This window comes from Lipotes vexillifer, unplaced genomic scaffold (genome assembly GCF_000442215.2).
Source record: "Lipotes vexillifer unplaced genomic scaffold, Lipotes_vexillifer_v1.1 scaffold89, whole genome shotgun sequence".
Lineage (NCBI taxonomy): Eukaryota > Metazoa > Chordata > Mammalia > Artiodactyla > Lipotidae > Lipotes > Lipotes vexillifer.
In genome coordinates, this window is record NW_006774453.1 from 159,181 (window position 1) to 183,052 (window position 23,872).

At 34.8% G+C, this 23,872-nt stretch overlaps 1 protein-coding gene across 1 annotated transcript in view; it reads left to right on the plus strand.

Moving 5' to 3' along the window:
* The window catches only part of WASHC3 (WASH complex subunit 3), a 54,861-nt gene that overhangs the window by 4,541 nt on the left and 26,448 nt on the right, over positions 1–23,872 (plus strand). Inside the window, exons 3-5 of the mRNA XM_007449168.1 lie at positions 8,049–8,114; positions 10,051–10,158; positions 13,884–13,994. Of these exons, the coding sequence (XP_007449230.1) occupies positions 8,049–8,114; positions 10,051–10,158; positions 13,884–13,994 (285 nt within the window). The remainder of the gene's footprint in view (positions 1–8,048; positions 8,115–10,050; positions 10,159–13,883; positions 13,995–23,872) is intronic.

A 23,872-nucleotide genomic window follows, 5' to 3' on the forward strand; every position in this document is an offset into this window, starting at 1 on the left:
TCTTTCCCTCCTTCTATTCCTTTCTTCACTACCCCCCAAAACAGTTGGGTGTTTTGACTATATCACTATTTCCTATTTCTTCCTTGAACTCTCGAAAAAATTTTGTTGACCAGAAATTCATGAAATTTAAAGGTAGCTTATGCCTTTTTCTCCTTAATGGATGATAATCTAGGGTTGACTGTAACTCATTTTTTAGAATTCATATTGTAACAGTTTGGATGTTTATGTTAGTTGTAGACTTTTTATCAAACTTGGTGTGATGACAATAATATTTATTGTGTGCTTATTCTGTGCTAGGCATTGTACTAAGTGCTTTACATGTATTTAATCATCACAGACCAGCTCTTTGAGAGAGGTCCAATTATCTCTTTTTTAGAAATACAGAAACTGAGATGTAGAGAGGCTTAAATCATTTGCTTAGTTGTTTATTCATTCACTCACCATGTATTTGATTGTATAGTATTTATGGCTGCTCTAACTTGCCCACAGTCACACAGCTAGAAAGTAAAAGAGCTGGGATTCCAACTCTGATCTATTAACTGGTAAAAACAAAACTGTCTCAGTCTTCTGTTGCACCATCTGATCTGAATATGATGCATATTTACATCATTTTCAAGGGACTGCAGTGTCTTCTTTAAAGCTATTTCAAAATTTAGTTTTTAGATTTGTATTCTCTTCTTTACTATGCCAGGTCTATTTGATATAATGTCTTTTTGATATGATAAATTCCAAGGATATAATATAGTTATTCAAACACAAAGTGTCGTTTTCTCCCGAGTTAAGATCAATGTAGTTTTCCAAAATGGGTTGTTATTTGTTTATAGCACCTGTTAGACCTGTGGGCCTTGTTTAGTTAAAGCCTTAAACAAGAACCAAAACAACTTTTGTTTCCCTCAATAAAAAATGAACCTCAGTTATTACTTTTTGAACTGGAAGTGAACTGGAGGAAAAAGAAAACCTGGTAGGTTTTGGTTTGTTTTGGGTGGGTTTGGTTTTTTTTTGGGGGGGGGGTTGATTTGGGGTGTTTTTGTTTGTTTGTTTGTTTTGGTTTTGGTTTTTTCACATAATCTGGTTTGAACCAAACCCAAAAAGTAACTTCAGTCACAGCTAAACTCAAACGGGAATTAAATTCGAAACCAATTGCTAGGGCTCTTCATCACTAATACCAGTTTTAAAGTTCTCTGAGAAAGAGAAAAGTGAAGAACGTAGCTTTTTAAAAACTTTCTGGATGCTGAGCCACTTTGTAACTCTTCTAATGACTAGAACCAAGGTAGGAGAAAAGTTAGAAGACGGAGAAAGGAAAGTAGTTGAATCAGACCCAAGTGGCAGAGTTACTTAGGGTCATCTCTTCTTCCCTCACAAGTCTCCAGTAAGCATTTCTATTCTGGCCCTTATCAGCAAAATCTTGTGGAAGTCCACTGGGACTGCAAATTTTAAATGGAGGAAGGTGTAGGACGACACAAGGTCTATGCATAGCACAGGTAAAACTGAGCAGAAGTTTAACCTTATTGTGAATCTTAAAAGTACTCAATATCAATAAACAGGGCAGTCAGGTGTGTTATTTTGACTCAGACTTGTAACATGCCTAGAATACTGGGGTTTTAGTCATTTTTTAAATATTCTAAAATGTTTCTTTTTAAAAAAATCTTTAAGTACAGGCAAAAAGTGCTGAGAATTTTCATACGACCTAAAAAAAATCTAATCCAATTTTTTCTTTTTTCTTTTTTTTGCGGTACGCGGGCCTCTCACTGTGGTGGCCTCTCCCATTTCAGAGCACAGGCTCCGGACGCACAGGCTCAGTGGCCGTGGCTCACAGGCCCAGCCGCTCCATGGCATGTGGGATCTTCCTGGACCGGGGCACGAATGCGTGTCCCCTGCATCGGCAGGCGGACTCTCAACCACTGCGCCACCAGGGAAGCCCTACATCCAATTTTTAAGCCCACCATCAGACTTAACCTTCAACCAAATAATGTTTTGCTTAAAACCCTATTTCCTGCTACAACTTTTCCAACTGCTTTTATAACTGCTGGGTTTAAGTGTCAGATGAAGCTTAGTAAAACCGTGGATTGCTTCTCTCCCTGGTTTCCAGGACATATTCAACCGAAAGTGGTATACCAAGAGACCCATTAATATAAAATACTGTTTCTCTTTTAAATAACTGGGTATGCAAATTGGATATTTTACAAACCTGAAATACCAGTGTTTTTAGTTTTTTGTTTTTTGTTTGCGGTACGTGGGCCTCCCACTGCCGTGGCCTCTCCCGCTGCGGAACACAGGCTCCGGACGCGCAGGCTCAGCGGCCATGGCTCACGGGCCCAGCAGCTCTGCGGCATGTGGGATCCTCCCGGACCAGGGCACAAACCCGTGTCCCCTGCATCGGCAGGCGGACTCTCAACCACTGTGCCACCGGGGAAGCCCAACAGTGTTTTTTTTTTCCATGTTCAACTGTTAACTGCATGTTTCTTCCTTTGTCTTTTTTTTCTCTTCAATAAAATGCACTGCCTTAGGAATAGGCGGGTGATGGATGCATCAAGAAGTTTTCAACTTATCTGACAAACTAGGTACCTTGTATTTTCCCCTCTTGTCCCAAATCAAGGTATTTCAGGTTTGCTTTAAACCCTTATAAAGAGGATGGATGGTTAAATGGATGGGAAAGATTGTTAACCTTTCTATTTCCTCTCTGCTGAAACTTTCAGAGGTGGGGACAGTTACTGTTATTGATCATGTTACTTATATCTGTAGTCATCTACACTTCAGAGTAGTAGTTCTCAACCAGGGGACATTTGGCAATGTCTAGAGATGTTTTTACTTGTCACAGTTGGGGAGTTTTTGTGGCATTTAGTGGGTAGAGGTCAGAGATTCTGCTAAACATCCTGTAGTGTACGGGATAGCCCCTCACAACAAAGAATTATCCAGCCCAAAACATCAATAGAGCCAAGGTTGAGAAACCTACTTCATGGTGGCCTAGGGGTTTAGAAGGAAAATGCAGAAAACATAAACATCTTAGAAATGAGCTTCAGCAGCCCATAAATGAAGCCAGGTGTATTTTGTCAAGTGACAGTGGCTTTCTAAAAAGTACATGTTTATGTGTGTTATAGCAATAATTACATGGGAACAGACTCAAAAACATTTATTATGCTGAATAATCTTTGAAAAGCAGAGGTTCTTAAATGTGCCATGGATCCTTTGGCAGTCTAGTGAAGTGAAATTAATGTTATTAAATGCATAAAATAAAATGTGTAGGATTACAAAAGATAACCAGTTACATACTTAAAAATTCAAAATTGTGGTATAGTAATATATCCTTTATTAAAGCATTAAGTTGTATAACAGGTAGCATATTTAATATTTTAGACTCTCAAAAACCAGCTCTAGAGAAGATAGATAGTACCTTTATGGATAATTTAAAAAACATGATTTATCCACAGCAAAGATCTTCCTTAGCCAAGAGGAAAAGCCTTTTATTGATCTGATTTTCAGAAAATCATTTACATAGTGGTTCTGAATTTGGGGTACATGAACTTGGATGGGGGTAAAAAATCATGTATATATACTTTTTTACCTTTAACTTAAATTTCACATTTTCTTTAAATTTGGTCAACAGAAATCACAGTAGTATTAGGACCTATGACTCTCACCAATAGAAAGCACAGATTTTTTTAAATTAAATTACAGTTTTTTCAGATTTCTTTAGATTTCACAATTACCGTTGTTTCTAGATTAGATATCAAGAATATTCAGATAAATTATAACTAATTAAAATATATTGATGCTTAGATCAGTGTCTTTCATGTCTTGCATGAATAAATCATTCATATAATCTTGTTTTATTAAAAAACCAGGTCATTTCATTTTGGTGAGGTTTTGATAATAGTAGATGAAAGTAGGTAAAATGAGTGCCAAAGCAAAAGATTGACATACCAGATGAATCTGCATCCAAAAAAAATTGGGAATTACTGCTCTGGAAAGTATAACTTTTTTTTCCCCAAGCCTCTTTAATCTTCCTTATCAACAAGTAGTTTTCTGAATAAACATTTTCATCCTTATTCCCTTATTTTCTAAGACTAGTATTTCAATCCTTAGCCTATCTTCTGTGAACATTTGAGTATCCATTTAAAGACAATTTATGATCTAATCCTGAAAAAATTTTTAATACCTGTCTTTTTAAATAATTCCAGGTAAATAGCATCTATTTTAGGAAATTTGATCAGAAAAATTTGATTCCCCGTATTCAGCACAATAGCATCTTAGTTTTAGTGAGAAGCAGGTTGATCATTTATTAGCTTTGAATAACAAAAATTATATCTATGCAATACTCAGGAATTTTCCATCTTTTAAAAAAAATTAATTAAACTTTATTTTTTAGAGCAGTTTTAGGTTCACAGCAAAATTGAGCAGAAAGTATAGAGTTCCCATTATTTGTTGACTCCCACTCCCAACCCTTGTGCACAACCTTCCCCATTATCAGCATGCCCCACCAGCATGGTACATTTATTACACTCAGTTTGTTTACAGTCTGCATTGACACATCAACACCCAGAGTCTGTAGCATCATGCTTTAACAAGCTGAAACACTTTCAAAAATATTTAGTATCTAGAGTTGGAGTGTTTGAGTTCAGATTATTTTACTTGTATAAAGACTCAGTTTTCTCATCTTTAAAAGAGAAATGCAAATCAGAACTACAATGAGGTATCACCTCATACTGGTCAGAATGGCCATCATCAAAAAATCTACAAACAATAAATGCTGGAGAGGGTGTAGAGAAAAGGGAACACTCTTGCACTGCTGGTGGGAATGTAAATTGATACAGCCACTGTGAAGAACAGTATGGAGGTTCCTTAAAAAAGTAAAAATGGAATTACCATATGACCCAGCAATCCCACTACTGGGCATATCCCTGAGAAAACCATGATTCACAAAGTCACTTGTACCCCAGTGTTCATTGCAGCTCTATTTACAATAGCCAGGACATGGAAACAACCTAAATGTCCATCGACAGATGAATGGATAAAGGAGATGTGGTACATATATATAATGGAACATTACTCAGCCATAAAAACGAACGAAACTAGGTTTTTAGAGATGTGGGTGGACCTAGAGTCTGTCAGAGTGAAGTAAGAAAGAAAAACAAATATCGTATATTAACACATATATGTGGAATCTAGAAAAATGGTACAGATGAATCTATTTGCAGGGCAGGAATAGAGATGAAGATGTAGAGAACAGATATGTGGACACGGGTGGGGGAAGGGGAGGGTGGGATGAATTGGAAGATTAATTTTGACAAAAATACACTACTATGTGTAAAATAGATAGCTAGTGAGAATCTGCTGTGTATCACAGGGACCTCAGCTTGGTGCTCTGTGATGACCTAGATGGGTGGGATGAGGGGGAAGTAGGGGATATATATATATATATATATATATATATATACATATAGCTGAGTCACTTTATTGTACAGCAGAAACTAGCATAACATTGTAAAGCGATTATACTCCAATAAAGATAAATTAATTAATTAAAAAATAAAATTGGCATCATAGGGACTTCCCTGGAGGTCCAGTGGTTAAGACTTTGCCTTCCATTGCAGGGGTGCAGGTTCAGTCCCTGGTCGGGGGGCTAAGATCCCTAATGCCTCACAGCCAAAAAACATAAAACAGAAGCAATATTGTAACAAGTTCAATGAAGATTTTAAAAAATGGTTCACAGGGACTTCCCTGGTGGCGCAGTGGTTAAGAATCTGCCTGCCAATGCAGGGGAAACGGGTTTGAGCCCTGATCCGGGAAGATCCCACATGCCGCTGAGCAACTAAGCCCGTGCGCCACAACTACTGAGGCTGCGCTCTAGAGCCCACAAGCCACAACCACTGAGCCTGCATGCTGCAACTACTGAAGCCCGCGCGCCTGGAGTCCGTGCTCCGTAACAAGAAAAGCCACCACAGTGAGAAGCCTAAGCACTGCAACGAAGAATAGCCCCCGCTCAGCAACAAAGACCCAACACAGCCAAAATAAAATAAATTTATTTTTTAAAAAAATGGTCCACATCAAAAAAAATTGGCATCATAACAGTTTCTACTTCATAGACTTGGTGTGAGATTTCAAATGATAATTGCATATACAGTGTAGCATACTAAGGTAAATGCTCAAATGTTTACAGTAATGATTATTGCTTAAAAGTACATATTTATATAAATATATTAAAACAAAAATGAATTTTTAATTTTTTCTTTTTTTGTGTTTACTTATTTTAATCAAAACAATGTATGCATTTTAAAATAAGTTAGAAATTATCATTCACTTTACAAATTAACTTGCTGTGGGATTTCTGCAGTTACTAAGCTTCTGCAGTGAATTAAATGACTGATTTGTCAAAATTTAATTTCCGTGATTTTCAGGAAAACGTATAATTTGCAGAGGAATTTATCCATATGATGTTTTATAAGCCTGTGTTTATATTTGTATCAAAGCCTTATGTAAACAAATCCTAGAAATCAAGGTTAAACTTAACTTCAAATGCCATTAAAACTAGATTCTAATGTTTTATTTCTAAATTATATCTTTGTAGATATCAAGAATGCTCATCTAAAAAATAAGTGTCTTGTGAAGAAGTACTAACTACTCTATGGTTGCTTTCAGTTTTCTCCACCCTCTAAATATGGGCAAAATGATCATTTCTTGAGGTGTTAAAATTCTTCTTATGAGTTAGTCAAGATCTTGATAATATCCCAGAAAGCAATCAGAATGCTGCACATCTGTCAACTAGTAAACTGGCCAACTGCTTGTAGGCTGTGTCACTAATAATGTTTAGGATGAGGGAGTTTTTTTTTTTTTTTTTTGCGGTACGCGGGCCTCTAGCTGTCGTGGCCTCTCCTGTTGCGGAACGCAGGCTCCGGACGCGCACGCTCAGCGGCCATGGCTCACGGGCCCAGCTGCTCCGCGGCATGTGGGATCTTCCCAGACCGGGGCACGAATCGTGTCCCCTGCATTGGCAGGCGGACTCTCAACCACTGTGCCACCAGGGAAACCCAGGATGAGGAAGTTTTAAATAAATGTTCTTATGGATCATATTTTATGATGTTACTTTTATTTGTGTGGGAGTATATATATGGCTAATTTAATTGTACAGAATAACTAGAGCATGGTAAGTTCTTGGTTCTGGTTTATCTTAGATTTTGATGGTAGGTTGATTCCTTTTGCTTTTTTAGTATTCTTATTTTTTCTCTTTGTTTTAATTCTTTCCGACATTAACTACTCATCTTACAGTTTCATCCTTTTTTACTTTTCAAACTTGAAAAGTTTGTATTTGGGACTAATTGTATGTATTTATGTGTTTAAGTCATTTATAAAGGCAGATCCTGTTCCATTCCTTTTTGGGCTAATTTTTTTTTTTTTTTGGCGGTATGCGGGCCTCTCACTGTTGTGGCCTCTCCCGTTGCGGAGCACAGGGTCTGGACACGCAGGCTCAGCGGCCATGGCTCACGGGCCCAGCCGCTCCATGGCACGTGGGATCTTCCCAGACCAGGGCACGAACCCGTGTTCCCTGCATCGGCAGGCGGACTCGCAACCACTGCGCCACCAGGGAAGCCCTGGGCTAATTTTTATTCTTGTGTTCTGTGAAGAATTCCTTCATTCAGCAACAACTAATTATTAGGCTTCTGTTAAGTGTCCAGTACTGTTCTGGCACTAGGGGTATAACAGTGAATAAAAACCTTTGTCCTCAGAGGAGTTTACATTCTGGTCCCAATGATTGATTATGGCTCTGATAATGAGTTTGATAAGGCTGAAAATGTAACCTTTTCTGTGAATACAGCTTTATAAAATAACCATGAAGCATGCTAATGAAGTTAATAGAATACTTGAGTTCCCATTCTTACTCATATAAATAAGAGAGTAGTATATTAGAAAATCACAAATATTTAAATGATAGTTTTTATTATTTTCAAATCTGCCGTTTGTTATCCTTGTTAACGGTTTATTTTAATCAGACTTTATTCTTTTTTTTTTTTCCTTTGGACTTCATTCTTTTGTTTCTAATCTTTCTTTTCCAGAAACTGGCAGACCTTTCTCTTCGTATCCAGCAAATTGAAACAACTCTCAATATTTTAGATGCAAAGGTTTGTATTTCTGAATAATTTATAGGATAAACTTTGCTCTACATATACCAGCTTTCTCAGTCACACTTAACTTTAATTGCATTTAGAGATGAATTCAGTTTAGCTCCTGCATCCATGAAGTGGTGCAGTGTTTTGTTTAATTTATTATAATTGCAAAGGAAATGATCTTCATTATGAACCACTAACCGAGTCTGTTTAAATGTACACATGGGTCAAGGTTTCTTTCATTATTTGAATCAAAAGCATAATGAGTAACATGTTAACAAATTGAACTGTTACATAGTTTACTTCATTTGATGGAAAACTCACAATTATCTTAATAGTAATCATTGATAACACAGGAAAAATTATGTAAAACTTTACATGTCTCCAGAGCAAAATTTGGAGAAAATATCACCTATTTTCCATTTGTAAATATATTAAATGCTAAAGAATACCAATTTTGATGTCAGAAATTACAAAAGATAACTTTTTATCTTATAACAGCAAAAATAGAAAGGTGGTTTGATTTGAAGCTTGCAGGTTTTGTGTCCTTTTCTTCTATATAAAATAATGGAGATGCTAGTATATTTTTGTGACTTTGTCCTTTTTTTTCTTTAACATCTTTATTGGAGTATAATTGCTTTACAATGGTGTGTTAGTTTCTGCTTTATAACAGAGTGAATCAGCTATACATATGTGACTTTGTCCTTTTATCCAAAAGTTTGATCTGAAAAAATATGTATTGAATATTTATGAGGAAGTGGAATGACTAATATCTTTTAACATAAGGATCAGAATGTCTAGCTTGTACTTTCTACCTCTTCCTGTGGACTTCAGCCACTGTATTTCCCTCAGAACATTTCTTTAGCTTTTAATTTAGGATACTTGGCCTTGAACATGTTCAAGATAGTCTCTTAGTAGCCATACCCACTTGAAACTATTTGGGCCATAGCCACTGTGCTAAATACTGTCATCAGTCAACAGTTCTCAATGAATATTGCTGCTTCAGGTCTTATTACCATTGGTTTTTCATTATTCTTTATAATGAATATGTGTATTATTTTAATGTTTGTGGAATTCTTAAGTTAGAGTTCAAGGTCACAAGTTAAGTTGCCATATGGACAGATTAACCTTAATTTTTTCCATGGCCATAGAGTTAATCCTCAAAGTTAGTCAAACATTTGACAAATGTATATCATTGATATCAGGATGAAATCAGAAAAGAGGGTTTGCATGGATCTTGCAAATCCAACCTGAAATGCTTAACCACTGACAACATGCTCATTTTTTGTGTATGAAAAATAATGCATTTTAGTAACATTCAGTGATGTTACTAAAGAAAAAAAAAGGAATAAGCTATATCATACATTAAAATGTGGCAAGAGTTTTCTCATTTCCCAGATTATTCAAACTTAAAATGTGCTACAAAGCACTTTTTGAGGGGAGGGGTAACAAAATATGTTTAATAAAAATCCTTTTACAACTTTGTGAGCTAGGTTTTCTTATCCCCACCTTACAGGTAAGAAAATTGAGGCCTAGGACGATTTACACAAGGTCACATATTTTGTGACTTAGACCTAGGCAATCTGACTCCAAATCCCATGCTCTCATTCCTTACACTAGGATTCCTTAGATTTTAAAAATAATTCCTGAGAAAGAATGGTGATATGCTAAATTAGATTGGTGAGAAATTCTTCAAACATATTTTATTTGTGAATGCCTTTCACTTTTAAGTAGTTTATGGCATGGAGAATTTCAACCAAAGATGAGATTTTATAAACCTATTTCTTAAAAACTTAAGACAGCTATTTAAAACACATACACACACACACACACACACACACACACACACACACACACACACACACACACACACACACACACGCACTTAGAAACTTAGTGTTTAAGAACCTAATATTATCCTCATATACCAACATTAATTTTCTTTTCACAGTTGTCATCTATACCAGGGCTAGATGATGTCACATTTGAAGTATCTCCTGCAAGTGTCACTAGGATCACAAATGAAACACATTCTGAAACCACTTCAGAGCAATCACAGGTAAGTATTTAAGTTCCAGGAAACATGAGCAGATATCTTGGTTGAACCAAATAGACCTAATCAGCAGGTTTGAAGAAAGAAGTTAAATAAAAATGTAACACTTTGAATAGTAATATTTTAAACCTTAAGATAGAAAATGAAGTTTGAAAAAAAGTTATTAGCTTTTCATTTGTTATTTTGAAGGGCTTCCTGAAGTTAATATTTTTCTTGCCTATAAAAAAAAGAAAACCTATACAGAACTAGGAAAAATCTTGAATCTAATTGTTTTCTTCAAGTTCACTATGGAAGTTTTTTTCTTAGTTCTTATAAGAAATGTATCTTTTAAATGTTTTATTATAAAAACTTTCAAACGTGAACAAAAATAGAATAGTACAATGAATACCCAAATGCCCATTACCTGGATTCACCAGTTAAGATTTTGTTGCAAATGCTTCATCTTTTTTTGTCACTTACTGAAGTGAATTCCAGGCATCATGTTATTTCACCCCTGTATAATTCCTTGTGAAAAGTTCTGAAATTTTCTTGTGTAACCACAATGCCTTTATCATATATAATATAATTAACAATAATTCCTTGGTAATATCTAACTCCTTGTTGCCTGAAGTCTGCTCTTTGGGCCAGCAGCCTCAGAATCACCTGAGGGCCTGTTAGAAATGCGGGATTTCAGGTTCTACCCCAGACTTAAGGAATCAGAATCTGCATTTTAACAAGATTCCTATGTGATTTGTAGACTTGAAATTTGAGAGATCCTGATCTAAGAAATACCAGTTGTCTTAAAAAGTGTGTTTTGGGAGTTGATTTGTTTAAATCAACATCCTAGTAAGACCCATGTTTTGTGTTTGTTTCTTAATGTCTTAATGTTCATTTATGCTCTGTATAAATTTAAATTTTATATGACTTTTTATTTCAAGAAATAAAAATTCTTTGTTGTTTAAGAACAGATAATCTCTAGTGTATCTCAGTGAGGTATTAAAATCCAAAATAAAATAATCACTAAAATGGTGGTCTAACAAGTAATACCAAACAAGCAGACTTCCTATCTATATGGAATTCTGCATTTGTACCTGGAGGTACTTTTCACAGGATATTTTTTAGATCATGATGGTGTTGACCATGATAATAATAACTAAATATGTAAAGGTTTTACTGTGTGAGGCGTGCTAAGTGCTTTTTATAAATTAAGTCAATTCTCACAACAGCCCTATGTCTACAGATATGTCAGATGAGGTTAAATAACTTGCTGAAGGTCAAACAGTAAGAGCTGGAATTTTAACCCAGGCAATCTGGTGTCAAGAATCCTAGCTCTTATATGCTACACTGCACTGTCTCCAGCACCTGTGTTGAACTTGTTAAACATATTGAGTACATGTGGTGCAAGGCCCTGTGGGATGAGCCATATATTTAGAGATATTATGTATTTGGGGAATGAATTAGATGACCATTTACTTAATAATTAGATATTAGAAAATTTAACATCCACTTAATATAACAAATTCCATTATGATGGACACTGGAATATATATAATATACAAGAGTAAATCCAGATGTTTAGAGGAGTTTAACTTCACAAGGTTTTTTCAGTTAAAGATGGACCATCCTTTCTCTAGAACAAGGCATGTGTAAAAAATATTAAATGTTTCCACCCTACCTAGTAATTATTCTTTGGAGGATACTAACTGTCATTTGTTTCTATAAATTTCTAAAATGGTATCTAACTTTTAATATTAATTTTTCCAGGTGTTATTGTGCATGCCATCTATAATATGTATTTTAAAACTTACTCAGCTGTGTTGGTCTTGCCTATTTAAGGTCTCAAAAAATTGATTATGAGTAATCACAACTGAATTATCTAAAATTCAGAATGACCTGATATTCTGGCAGTTTTATTTAAAAATAGTATATTAATTTATTTGGAGAATTTATAAAGTGTTGTTGGCTTCCTGAGCTTTAAAAATGTCCTAAAATTGTGTCTTGATTGGATTAATAAAATCAGCATGTTCAGCATGTTCTTAATATTGAAATCAACTTTTTAATTTCTTCTCCATTGTTTTTAGTTGGTATATTTTATGTAAAATATTTTGAAATGGACTGAAGTACTGCTTAACACAGAATTTCTATTGACATTACAGTTATCTCACTTATCAGATAAAGGATAATCGTGAACTTCTTTTTTAATCATCCATTACAATCTCCAATCTATTGATATATATGAGTCAAAGACCCAAGGTTTGCATGCTGATTTTTCTGCAACTTTAATTTCATGGTTCAGATCTTATCATTACTCACAATAGAACATCCAGTTGTGCAGATTGAGATTAATTTGAGAATAAAATGAAGGACAGTTGAGAAATATGAGGATTTGAGTCATTCAAATAGCAAAGGTGTAAGACCTGATATAATTAAACCTTGTTGAGGTCTTAGTTATTAGGCCAAAGTTAGGCTGAGTTTTAAAATCCATTGGTCTTATATGTAATTATCATTTGCTCCGTTGTGCTACTGTATGAGTTTATTGTTCCTATTTTTTTAAAAGCATACTTGGGTCTTCTTTGAATTTTTTACTTAATTAAATGTTTTGGACAGTTTGTAATTATGTATTTTACAGATGAATGTGTATATATACATATATATACACACATACACATGTGCGTGCACACTTTTGTACACTTGACAGTGTCATATAACAGGAGTAACCTAAAGAATTTTTGGATGTTTTATTTGCCTCAGGATTTAAAAGAGATTTAATTTATATTTGAATTATCTGAGGAAAAACCTTAACATATAATTCATATTCTAAAAACTATGAATACTTAAAGTTTTTTTGATTTATTTACATTTCAGCATAGATAGGTAGACATAAAATTGATTTTATTCAGTTAAGGAACTTAATGCTAACATACAGATAGTGAGTCAGAATTCACTAACTAGACTTACTCTAAATGTTTAGGTTGATAGAAAAATCAAGAACTGTGTATAGCCAGTCATAGCTTTGCACTAAAGTGAAGATAGGGTTCCAATATGGACAAGTTTCAGTTAATATCGTACCATGCAAAGTTGAGAACTGCCTATATGATAAAAACATTTTTGTCCATAAAGACCATTCCCCAGTATTCTTCATTATAAGTAGTAGTTTTTATAATGTTAATAATTTCATCAGTAGCTGAAATATATAAAAACATAATTTTGTCTGAGAAATGGGTTTCTCTTCCACAAGTTCTCCAGGCATTGCCTTTAAAGATGTTAGAATAGCCATATCCACTTAGAACAAGATTATTCAATGAATGAGGAATATAATTGTGTAGACGGTATAGATACCCAGAAAATCAGTTTTCTGTCCGCTACAGTTGAACAATTGACAAATCAAAAAGCTTTATTAGCTTTATTAAAAGTTGTATTAAAATAATAGGTCCATCAATAATTCATGTTTTTTATCAGCACTTGGGACAAGTAAAGCAGAATTCTAATTTTTTAATGCCATGAATATATTTACATCTTTACAGAACAATATAGTGTTGATATTAAGTGTAACTTCCTCTGAAATCATATTTAAGTATTTGTAAATATTTGGAAACATATATCCCATAATTAAATTATTGGTAAATTTAGAAATATGATTTTTTTTCTGATATTGATTGCTTTAGAATTATAAAAAGAAACATCCCTTTTAAGTAACATGACGGACCCCTTTTGTGAATTGTCTAAAGTTTTATACGCAATACTCTCTACAGCCGAACGGTTTACAAGACTCTGGACCACAGGAAAGTGAAGTAACACCAGAAAATATCTTAACTGTAGCCAAGGATCCAAGATACGCCAGATATCTCAAAATGGTTCAAGTGGTAAGCTAATTTGGTCTGTCTTCTCTGTCTAGCAGCCTCCTCTGAAATTCTTAACCCTGGAGGTTTCATTGTTATTTTTTCAATCTGAGAAAACTGCTAAACCGAGTGACCAAGTTTTCTACTCTCTTACTTCTTTTCTATGTTTAATGAATGCCCTGATAAAGAGTAAGCAGAAGTCAAATCTTTCTAATTAAAACTGACCTCACACTTCAAATTAACATAGTTTAGTATAGATTTATGTAAATTTTTTGCTTTACATAATCTTTGCAAATCTTGGATGTATCAGAGGAATGAAAGTAGACTATTCACTTGGTAAATCGTATGGCTTTAGCTTAATTTCCTGTATGCTAACACAAATGGTTTTTTGTGTATTTTTATTCTGAATTTCACCTGTCAGTAGTTTGGTTCATAGAAAAGAGCATAAGTCACTTGGCCATGTAAGGTAATGCTTTTAATATTATGACGTGAGAATGTGTATTTTTTCTAAGAAAACATTACATGGTATGATGCAAAAAAGTACAACACAATATTTGCTCTTCTATAACAGCAGAAGTTCATTTCATTCCTATAGAAAGTCCTATTACAGTAGTTGAAGGAGCTAGCTGTCCATTTTTCAGTTGATCAAAAAATTAATGCTTCTGTAAAATTCTGTTATCAGGCAAAAGAAGGACTGATATTAAAGAAGTTTTGCTGTTCTTGGCATTATTTATCACCAAAATAATTTAAAAACTAAGACTGTCTGACAACCAGAAAGAATAGATTGGCTTATTTAGAAGCTACATTGGTGACAATGGGGAGAAGAAAGTACATTCACTTACTCTAGCTGTCAGAAGTAGCTGTGTCACTTTCAAAATTCTTCATTGACAGTCAAAGCTCTGGGCTTTAGGCTTTGGGGAAAAAAACCGACTTTGGGTTGAAAATATAAATTTTTTAAACTAATAAAAATAAAATAGAGCTAGTTTGAGTGTGAAGCATGATAAATGAATTTTTAAAACTAAAACCCAGGAATGCTTAAGCTAAGCTTAAAATATGGACTGTTAAAAACTATGTCTTTGACACTTTCAAACAAAAGATGAAAAGTTTCAGAGTAACTCTGAAAGGCTTTTTAGTCTCTTCTTGCCTAACCTATATAAAATAGGAAATGGGAAAATCTACTTGATATCTGTGACTGCCTTGAAATATTTGATAGAAGACCACATCTTAGAATAATTTTTATATTCTTAATACATTGCCTCTGACTTTAAAGAATTTGAAAAATCCTCATTTTTCTTTTCAGTATTAATCCACTGTCCTTTTATTCCACAAATATTAAACACTTACCCTAGTTACCATACTAAATATTGTCTAGATTTATTTAGCCAACTAAGGTTCACAGACACCACTTGACATTTTTTTTGTTATTAATTACTTAGACAAATTTCATTGCTTTTCAGAATTTCATATATAATATATATCATATGTTTGCATGTATATATGTAAATGATTCTTTACGTATTTATTCTTCTAATCATGTAGCTTACCATCTCACTAGGAATAAAAGCCAAAGCCCTTGAGAGGCCCGTGAGATGCTATACAATTTAGTTCCCTAATTACCTTTCTAATCTCATATCTTCACTCACTCTGCTCCAGGTCTACTGTCGTCCTTGATGTTCCTTGAATAAATATATGGACAGTTGCGTGTCTCAGGGCCTTTGCCTCAGTTCTCTCTGCCTGAAACACTTTTCCCAAATATCTTTATGGTTTGCTCCCTCTCTTCCTTCAAATATTTGCAGAAATATTACCTTCTTTCTAGTCCCATTCCTTTTATTCCTCCCCTATTATATTTTTCTTCATATAACCATCTAATTATATGCAAAATACTACATACTTTACGTACATTGTTTGTGTCTCTACTGTTCCTAGAATATACACCTTTTTGTTTACTGCCCTATTACCAGTTCCTAGAACCATACCTGGCACATAGTATTTACCTATGAATGAAAATGACGGTATTTTTCTCTATACTGTTTTAACTTTTGATAGGTTTTGGTGATAGATTTCTTTTTTACACTAGCTCAGTGGTTTTTAGAGTAAAAAACTTGTTCAAGATATATGTTTCTAGTTCCCACCCTACTAAATGAGAATCTCTGCAGTTGGGACTCAGAGCCAGAGCATACGTGCTTTGAGAAATGCTCTTCTGATTAAGAACTGTTTAAAAATATTTTACACTGTTTTTTGTTGTTTTTTTAATAAATTTATGTATTTAATTTACTTTTGGCTGCGTTGGGTCTCCGTTGCTGTGTGCAGACTTTCTCTAGTTGTGGCGAGCAGCGGCTACTCTTCATTGTGGTGTGTGGCCTTCTCATTGCAGTGGCTTCTCTTGTTGTGGAGCACAGGCTCTAGGCTGGTGGGCTTTGGTAGTTGTGGCACGTGAGCTCAGTAGTTGTGGCTCGCGGGCTCTAGAGTGCAGGCCCAGTAGTTGTGGTGCATGGACTTAGTTGCTCCATGGCATGTGAGATCTTCCCAGACCAGGGCTCGAACCCATGTCCCCTGCATTGGCAAGCAGATTCTTAACCACTGCACCACCAGGAAAGCCCCTTTACACTGTTTTATAACACCAAATAATTTTTATCTCAAAACATTTAAAAATTGTTAGTTTTATTTCTTATTTTTTAAACTATCTAATTCTATAGCAGTATCTGGCACGTAGCTTTAGCCCATCCTTTTTGCTTGGTGTCACCATGAGCAGGGGTTTAATTTTTTCTGCCTCAGACTTTTTTGTTTTTAGCCCAATTTCCTTGATTTTAATCCTTTGCCTCTCTTCTGCCTTTGGTACGGGTGTTTCTAATTCCTGAACATTTCCAGTGTTCTGGAAGTGCTGCTTCTTTGTGGTATCCTCCTCTTCAGGCACATGGACTTGGCCTTCGTTTGCTATGCTAAGTCATCATTCTTTTATCTGCTTTTAATTTCCATGTATTGTGGTTCGTGTATGCCTCTTAGTCATTAAAATTGGAGTTCGTGTTATTTCTTTTTGCCTTATTGTTTGGGGGTAATAATTTTCAAGAAGAAAGCAGGGACCAACATCTTTGCTTTGAAATTATAAGTTCATCCAAGTTAAATTTAATTTTATTGTTTTTAGTTCATCGTGCCAACGTGTATCCCAGAATCTTATTACCCAACTTTTGTTTCCTACTGCTCCCTGTCCTACATTTCATTCTTCAAACAAAACCACAAAACTTTCTTAATATAAGCTCCATGCTTTCCCACCTCTGAATCTAGATCCCCCTTCTCTTGACCACTACATGTCCAAATTCTACTCATCTGACATGTTCCTATGAACACTTCACTAAATTATCCCAGATTCTGAACCCACCAACACATAAAGCCAGAAGTGATATCTCCCTTCATCTATCTGTCCAACCACTTTATCTGTATTTTTTCTCACTTCATATCTTGTTCTTTGATAATTTTAAAATATTTTTATCTACTTGTGTTGAAAAGGAAATGAGTGGAAGAACTATATCTTGATCGATCTTTGTATTCACTTTAACACCTTACCTAAAAGTGCTCAATCAATATTTGTTTTTTTATTGGTGGTTTTTTGTTTGTTTGTTTGTTTTGTTTGTTTTTTGGTTGTTTGAGAGTTTTTTGGCCGAGCTGTACGGCATGCAGGGATCTTACTTCCCTGACCATGGATCAAACCAGTGCCCACTGCACTGGACTGCCAGGGAAGTCCCAATATTTGTTGAATGTACTATTTTGTCCTGCATATTATAACTCTCTTTCTCAACTTTGTGTCCTCCAGAAATGTACAAATGTGCTCCTATTTTTTTCAAGTTACCGATTTAAAATGTTTTGTAGAACCAAACCAAGAATAGACCAAGTAGAGGTCTCCCTCAAGGTTGATGTGAACCTGCCAATCTTTATTCTTTCGATGATAGTTATTAAGCCATCTATAAATCCACTATTTGTCCTGTTTCCTAAGAATATCATGAGTGACTGTCAAAATATCCAACCAGAGATGTAGCAACATGTTTGACAATGCCCAGGATGGTCTTTCATTGGCATAGTCACTACTAGAGTTCCTATCACTTCTGCATCATCATTTAGTTCTGACTTTTTGTTTAAATTTAAGTATGAAATCGTTAAATCATTTCCCCTCATTGCTTCCTCTATTTGTTGGAGGATGAAATTTTCAACAGGGTAACTTAGGAATTTATCAGATGCTCTGATTTGAACAAAATTAAGCTGCCAGTACAGGTAAAGAGCTAATGTCTCTGCCCATCATTGTGGTATCTTATCCTTGTGCTTGTTTGCAACATGTTTTAGGAAAACTTGACCTAAATCCTCCATCTGTTCAGGTGGCCAAAAAGTATGTTCCTTCTGATAGTACAACTATTGCCTTCTTTTAACCTCATTTAGGGATTCCTTTATCCCTTGTTCAAGAATTTCCATATACATGTGTATGTATTGGTTTAAAGGTATCTTCCGCCTTCCATTATAAAACATTGTAATATACTCCTTTCAAATGCCAGTTCCCATTCATGGATTCCTAAGTGTTAATCCCTGAGATTTACTTATGTTGAAATTTCAGGTTTGCTATATACAAATAGACACACACACACTTTTTTTTAAGCTATTGGATTTTTTTTCTATTTGTTTATAGCTCTTCTTTTAATCAGTACCTGATAGTTCTTTTACTCTGCTTTTCTCCCCTGTGGTGTTATTATTGTTCATAGTCTTACAGTTTTAACTGAGGAATTTTTTTATCCTTTGATTTCAGTTTAAAGCCCCTTGATCATACCTGTGGGTCTTGCTAAGCATAAAATTTTGGTTCTTCTGAACTACTTAACACTTTTCCAGGAGTATAATCATTCTAGTGTCATAAGTCATCACCTAAAATATTGATTCAGCAGCATCTGCATAGCTAGTTGTGTTTCCTGTATCTGTATTTTTACAAAACTAATTTTAAAGAACAAATTACAATAATACCCTGCTTTAGAAAATGCCTCACAGAAGTAGAGTCATTAGAGACCCACTGCAATCTGTATTATTAAATCTTCCAATTTCTGTCATTGACATGGGAAGAATCTAGATAGCTTTGTATCTGTATACTCCAGGATAGTAAATTGCCTTCCTGTTTTTTTGTGTTAGTCTTCTGTGCTGTTTATTCTTCCAGGGTGATTCAGTTCCTTGAGAGTGACTGAGAACAAACAGGGTTCAGAGGGATATAGGTAGAAAGAAAAACAAATTTGATGTAAGAGCCTAACCCCAGCTAATTCTAGAGGGTAGCTTTATTAGAAATTGCCTTATCAATACTAGAAAGTGTTTCACTTTCCCAAAAAGATTGTAGATTTTCATTAAAATACCCAATTTTTCTTAACCTTAGAGGGTGACTAAGGTTTCTCTTGCTTACCCAACACTAAAAATTTAGTTTTAGTTATTAACGTGGAGAAAGACCATATCAGCATAATTCATCAAATGAGTTCTGTTTTGTCTATTGGTATGATCTCAAGTAGTTTATGACCCACCATACCATTACTATGGATGCATGTTATCAAAGCTGAATTTTAGAAGCCTACATTCTGGAATTTAGAGAATTGTTTGTATCAACAAAAGGAAAGATAGCATGGTCTCCAGAAAACCCGTCTTTCTGAAAAAATCACTATATACCAACAATATAAAAATCTACTCCTAAGATCCCCCAAATAACCATTCTGTACCCAAAAGGGAGTTAACAGTGCCACAAGTTCTCTCCGCTACTAAGGACAGTAATAGGATTTCTTTCATTTTTAATTGCCTTTATATTTTTGTCATTTAAAAATATGAGTTGCTGCTCCATAAGCAGAGTCTTTCTTATACCTGTAATTCCACATATGCTTAGTTTCTCATCTTTTTCCAAAATATAATATTCTTCCACTCAGCATCTTAATACTTACTAAGTCCTCAACCCTCTTGTTATCTTTTCTCTTCCTTCCTTCCTGAATTGTTATTTAGAACTATGTCATTCTCTCTCATAAGACAGTGAGTGTTTCTCAAGCACTTTCAGCTTCTCCACTTGTATAAAAGTTTGAATTTGCTGACTGCCCATGTAGTGATCACTCACTTCAGATAGGAAGACATAGAAAGTCCTGTAACTTACAAACCCTGATGTTTTAAAAAAAAAAAAAAATTCGGGCTTTCTGGGTATCAGGATGAACTACAGTCTTTTTTGGCTTTCTTTGTAAGCTGCCCTGAAAACTTCCTCTTCCTGGGTCCTAGATATCTCCTGGAATGTATTGCTTTTATATTTGCCTTTCCTCACTTGTCACATACCTGTAAATCTACTTTAGAGACCAGGTAGGTAATTAAAACTGCTTAATATAAACTCCTTTAAACAGAAGCCAACAAAATCTTTCAAATGTCACAAGTACCAATACACAGAGAAATAAGCTGTGCCCTTCTTTTTGGTCTCTGTACCTTTTTCTGTCACCCCTGGATTACTACCTTCTGTGAGGTACAAAATGATTACAGTTCCAGGAAGTAGTTACCTATGAGGCAATTTGAATGCCTCAGGGTACACACCAAGATCTTTACTTCGTACTTCTGGGATGCAACATGCTATATAGTTTCTTAGCTTTGTCATGCAGTCCTGTGTGACCATATTCAGACCATATTTGCTCTTAAGGTCTCAGTCCCCTCAAACATAAAATGATACCTAAAGTTCTTTACATTTATGATCCATTAATTGATCTCCAAATTTGGATCTCATTATTAATGAATGTTCCTGGAACACCTGCCGGCATTTACTGTTTTTTTTTTTTTTCCTTTTAAAGCAAGTTTTACAGAAGATTTTTCAGTGAGTAATAATGTTGTGTTCCAAATATGGCAGGTAATTGATTCTGATTTAATGTTTGTTGTCATAATAGTGCAGCACAAGTCTTTACTAAATTATATATTGCATTTATAACTTAACTGGAATTGTGTGCATAGATCACTTTTCCAACAATTCTCCCCTTTTTACTGGCAGAGCTTGGTGAATCCTTTGCCAGTAATAAATTGTGCATTGGGAAAATTCGACTTCCACATTAAGAAGCTAATGACTTGTATTTTTTGAAACCATATTTGCCAAAACAGTCTCTTTGGACACTTAGTTTTTTTTTAAAGCTCTATTTTCTTTGGCTAGCTTAAAATGTGAATTGAATAATCTTGGTTCTGGTGGTTCTGATGCATCTGTTGCCAGCAGTGGATGTTGGCCTGAGGAAATGTGAGTTCCATTACCTAAGGAAAGAATCTTCAACTGATTATTAAAGATGTTCATCAAGAAATTATATACCTTGGACCTGGGGAAACTAATCAAGTATGAAGTAGAGTACTCTTTAGATAAGGTATAGTTTTGTAAGAGTAATTAAGGGCTTTAAAACCTTGTTTGGGACATGACCCACATGTGACTTCCCATGGTCTAGAGAGTTCCAGGGTAGGTTCCTCATCAGTGATTGGCAGTATAGTCAAAAGGAGGAGCTACTGGTTCATATATAGTCAGAGCTATGGAAAACACTGGTGCAGATTTAGTTTAACAATTATATGCTACTTTTTATTTTTATTTTTAATTCTGTAGGTATTTTAATATGTGTTTTGTTTATAATAGCTAAAGTTTACTAACCAGTATCAAGGTCAGTATTTTTTGATTACATAAAGGTTTGGGGGCAATTTCCTCTGGTGTTTTAGCATCACACTGTTCACTGAAGGTAAAAGCTAGCATGTACAATGATTGATTTCCCACACATACGAATGTAGATAAAGAAAAGATACAGGCGAACATATGTCTGCTTAATTAGTTGTGTAATTTAGCCAGCTTTGAAAATTGAAAAGGGAAAATACTTTATCCTTCTTACTTCCATTTCCATTTGACTATAAAAGAGAGAAGCAAAGCTTAGCAGAATGGTAAACTGCATGAGTAGTAACTTGGAGTTGGCATAAGTGGAGCTCAAGTGACCACAGTTATCCTGCTTCCTCTACATTCTATCTTGCATCAAATGCAAGAAGGATTGGATAGAGATTTTCTGCCCTAAGGCAGAAAACAGTGACAGCTGCCAATTGAGAGCCCCTGAGGTAACAGCCTATGCTTTGCCATGGCCTGAGTATCTGGAAAACCTAGAAATGGGTACTTTTTGTTGTATCTTTGGCAAAAAACAAACAAAAAACAAAACAAAAACTACCCAAGTTACTTATTCTCTGCTAAAGTCAGTGAACTAACCTCTAAGGAAACCATGTGTAAAGAATTATTATGCCAGTTTTCCAGATTATGATTTTTCAATATTATGGCTTCCTTTTGAATCCTTCCCAAGTTCCCTTGAAATTGAAAGTTAGGGAGGCCAGAACCAGTCATACCATGTACACATTTAAGGTTAAGAAGTATTGCTTTATGACGTACTTACCCTTTTGTTTATTCCTTATTTTATTTTTCTCATATATTTTTGAGAGCAGTAAACAATCATATTGCTAAATTCAGGTTTTAAATTTCTTGCTTTCCTGATGTATTTGTTTTCCTGATTTCTTGTTTTCCTTAGAACACTGAAGGGAAAACACATAGTGGGCAGACCCTACAAAGTTAGATGGTTGTCAGTATCCATTTGGTAATATTATATGCACCTGCCTTGATGCTTATCTATTCCTCACATTTTCTTCACCAGTACCACTTTTGCCATAATCATACAGCTCAGAATATTTTAATGCTTGCATATTTTCCATTATAGCTATCCTTGTGTGGCATTCAATTGCCATGAAAGTAATTTTTTTTAAGTTTCTTTGCACCTCTTTTTTTTTTTGGCTGCGTAGGGTCTTTGTTGCGACGCATGGGCTCTTTGTTGCAGCATGCAGGCTTCCCTCTAGTTTTGGTGCACAGGCTGTAGAGCACACAGGCTCAGTAGTTGTGGCATACGGGCCGCATGTGGCATGTGGGATCTTGGTTACCTGACCAGGGATCGAACCTGCATCCCCTGCATTGGAAAGCAGATTCTTAACCACTGGACCGTAAGGGAAGTCCCGCCATGCAAGTATTGATTTGAATAATTTGTTTATAGGAACTAGTTGTTTAACCATAACTGTTTTTATTTATGGTGCTTATAACCTCTGGAAAATATATACACATTTTGAACTGTGAACTTCAGGAGGGTTTAGAATTCTCAGTCATATTTGATGAATGGTCATACATCAACAAGCCAGTGTACACAGATGCCAGTCTCTCTTAGAGTTGTAGGGAGATATTTGGTTGCTGTATGAATTCTTTGATTTTTAGTAATGTATCAGATAATTTAAATTAATTTAAATAAAATTTAAAGGAGGAGTAAGTGCAACATAAGAGAATTCGGACACAAAATAATCTTCTTTTAAAAATAATTCATAAGGTAATAAATTTAGGATGCTAAATTTGTCAAATCAGTTTTTCTTAAAACTGTGTATGAAGAGATTATATTTCTTTAGGAATTTATTCTCCATATCATATTTTTGAATCATCAGTATCATATATAAAGTAATTTAGATAATGTGTGGGACAGTTTATCTGAAACAGTCCTTTCAAGCCGAAGCATTTAATTATTTATTTCAGTTTATTTATTTTGCTAAGTGCCAAAAAAATTCACTTCATCTGCCTTAAATTCATTATAACATCATAACTCTATGCACTTCTCCCCACAAAAGAAAGAAAAAGGAGTAGAAGTAAGCAATCAAATACAGGGGAGAGAACTTTTAGAGGGTAAGCTTAAGGTAGTTTTGAATTTAATAGGAATTTCATTTAAATGATATATAAAATGGGAACCAGTAAAGACCACGGGATTTAGCAGAAAAATATTTTTATCTTTTGACTTCATATCTTTCATTCCAACTAATTTAAACAACTCCTTAACTCTTACGATAGAAGT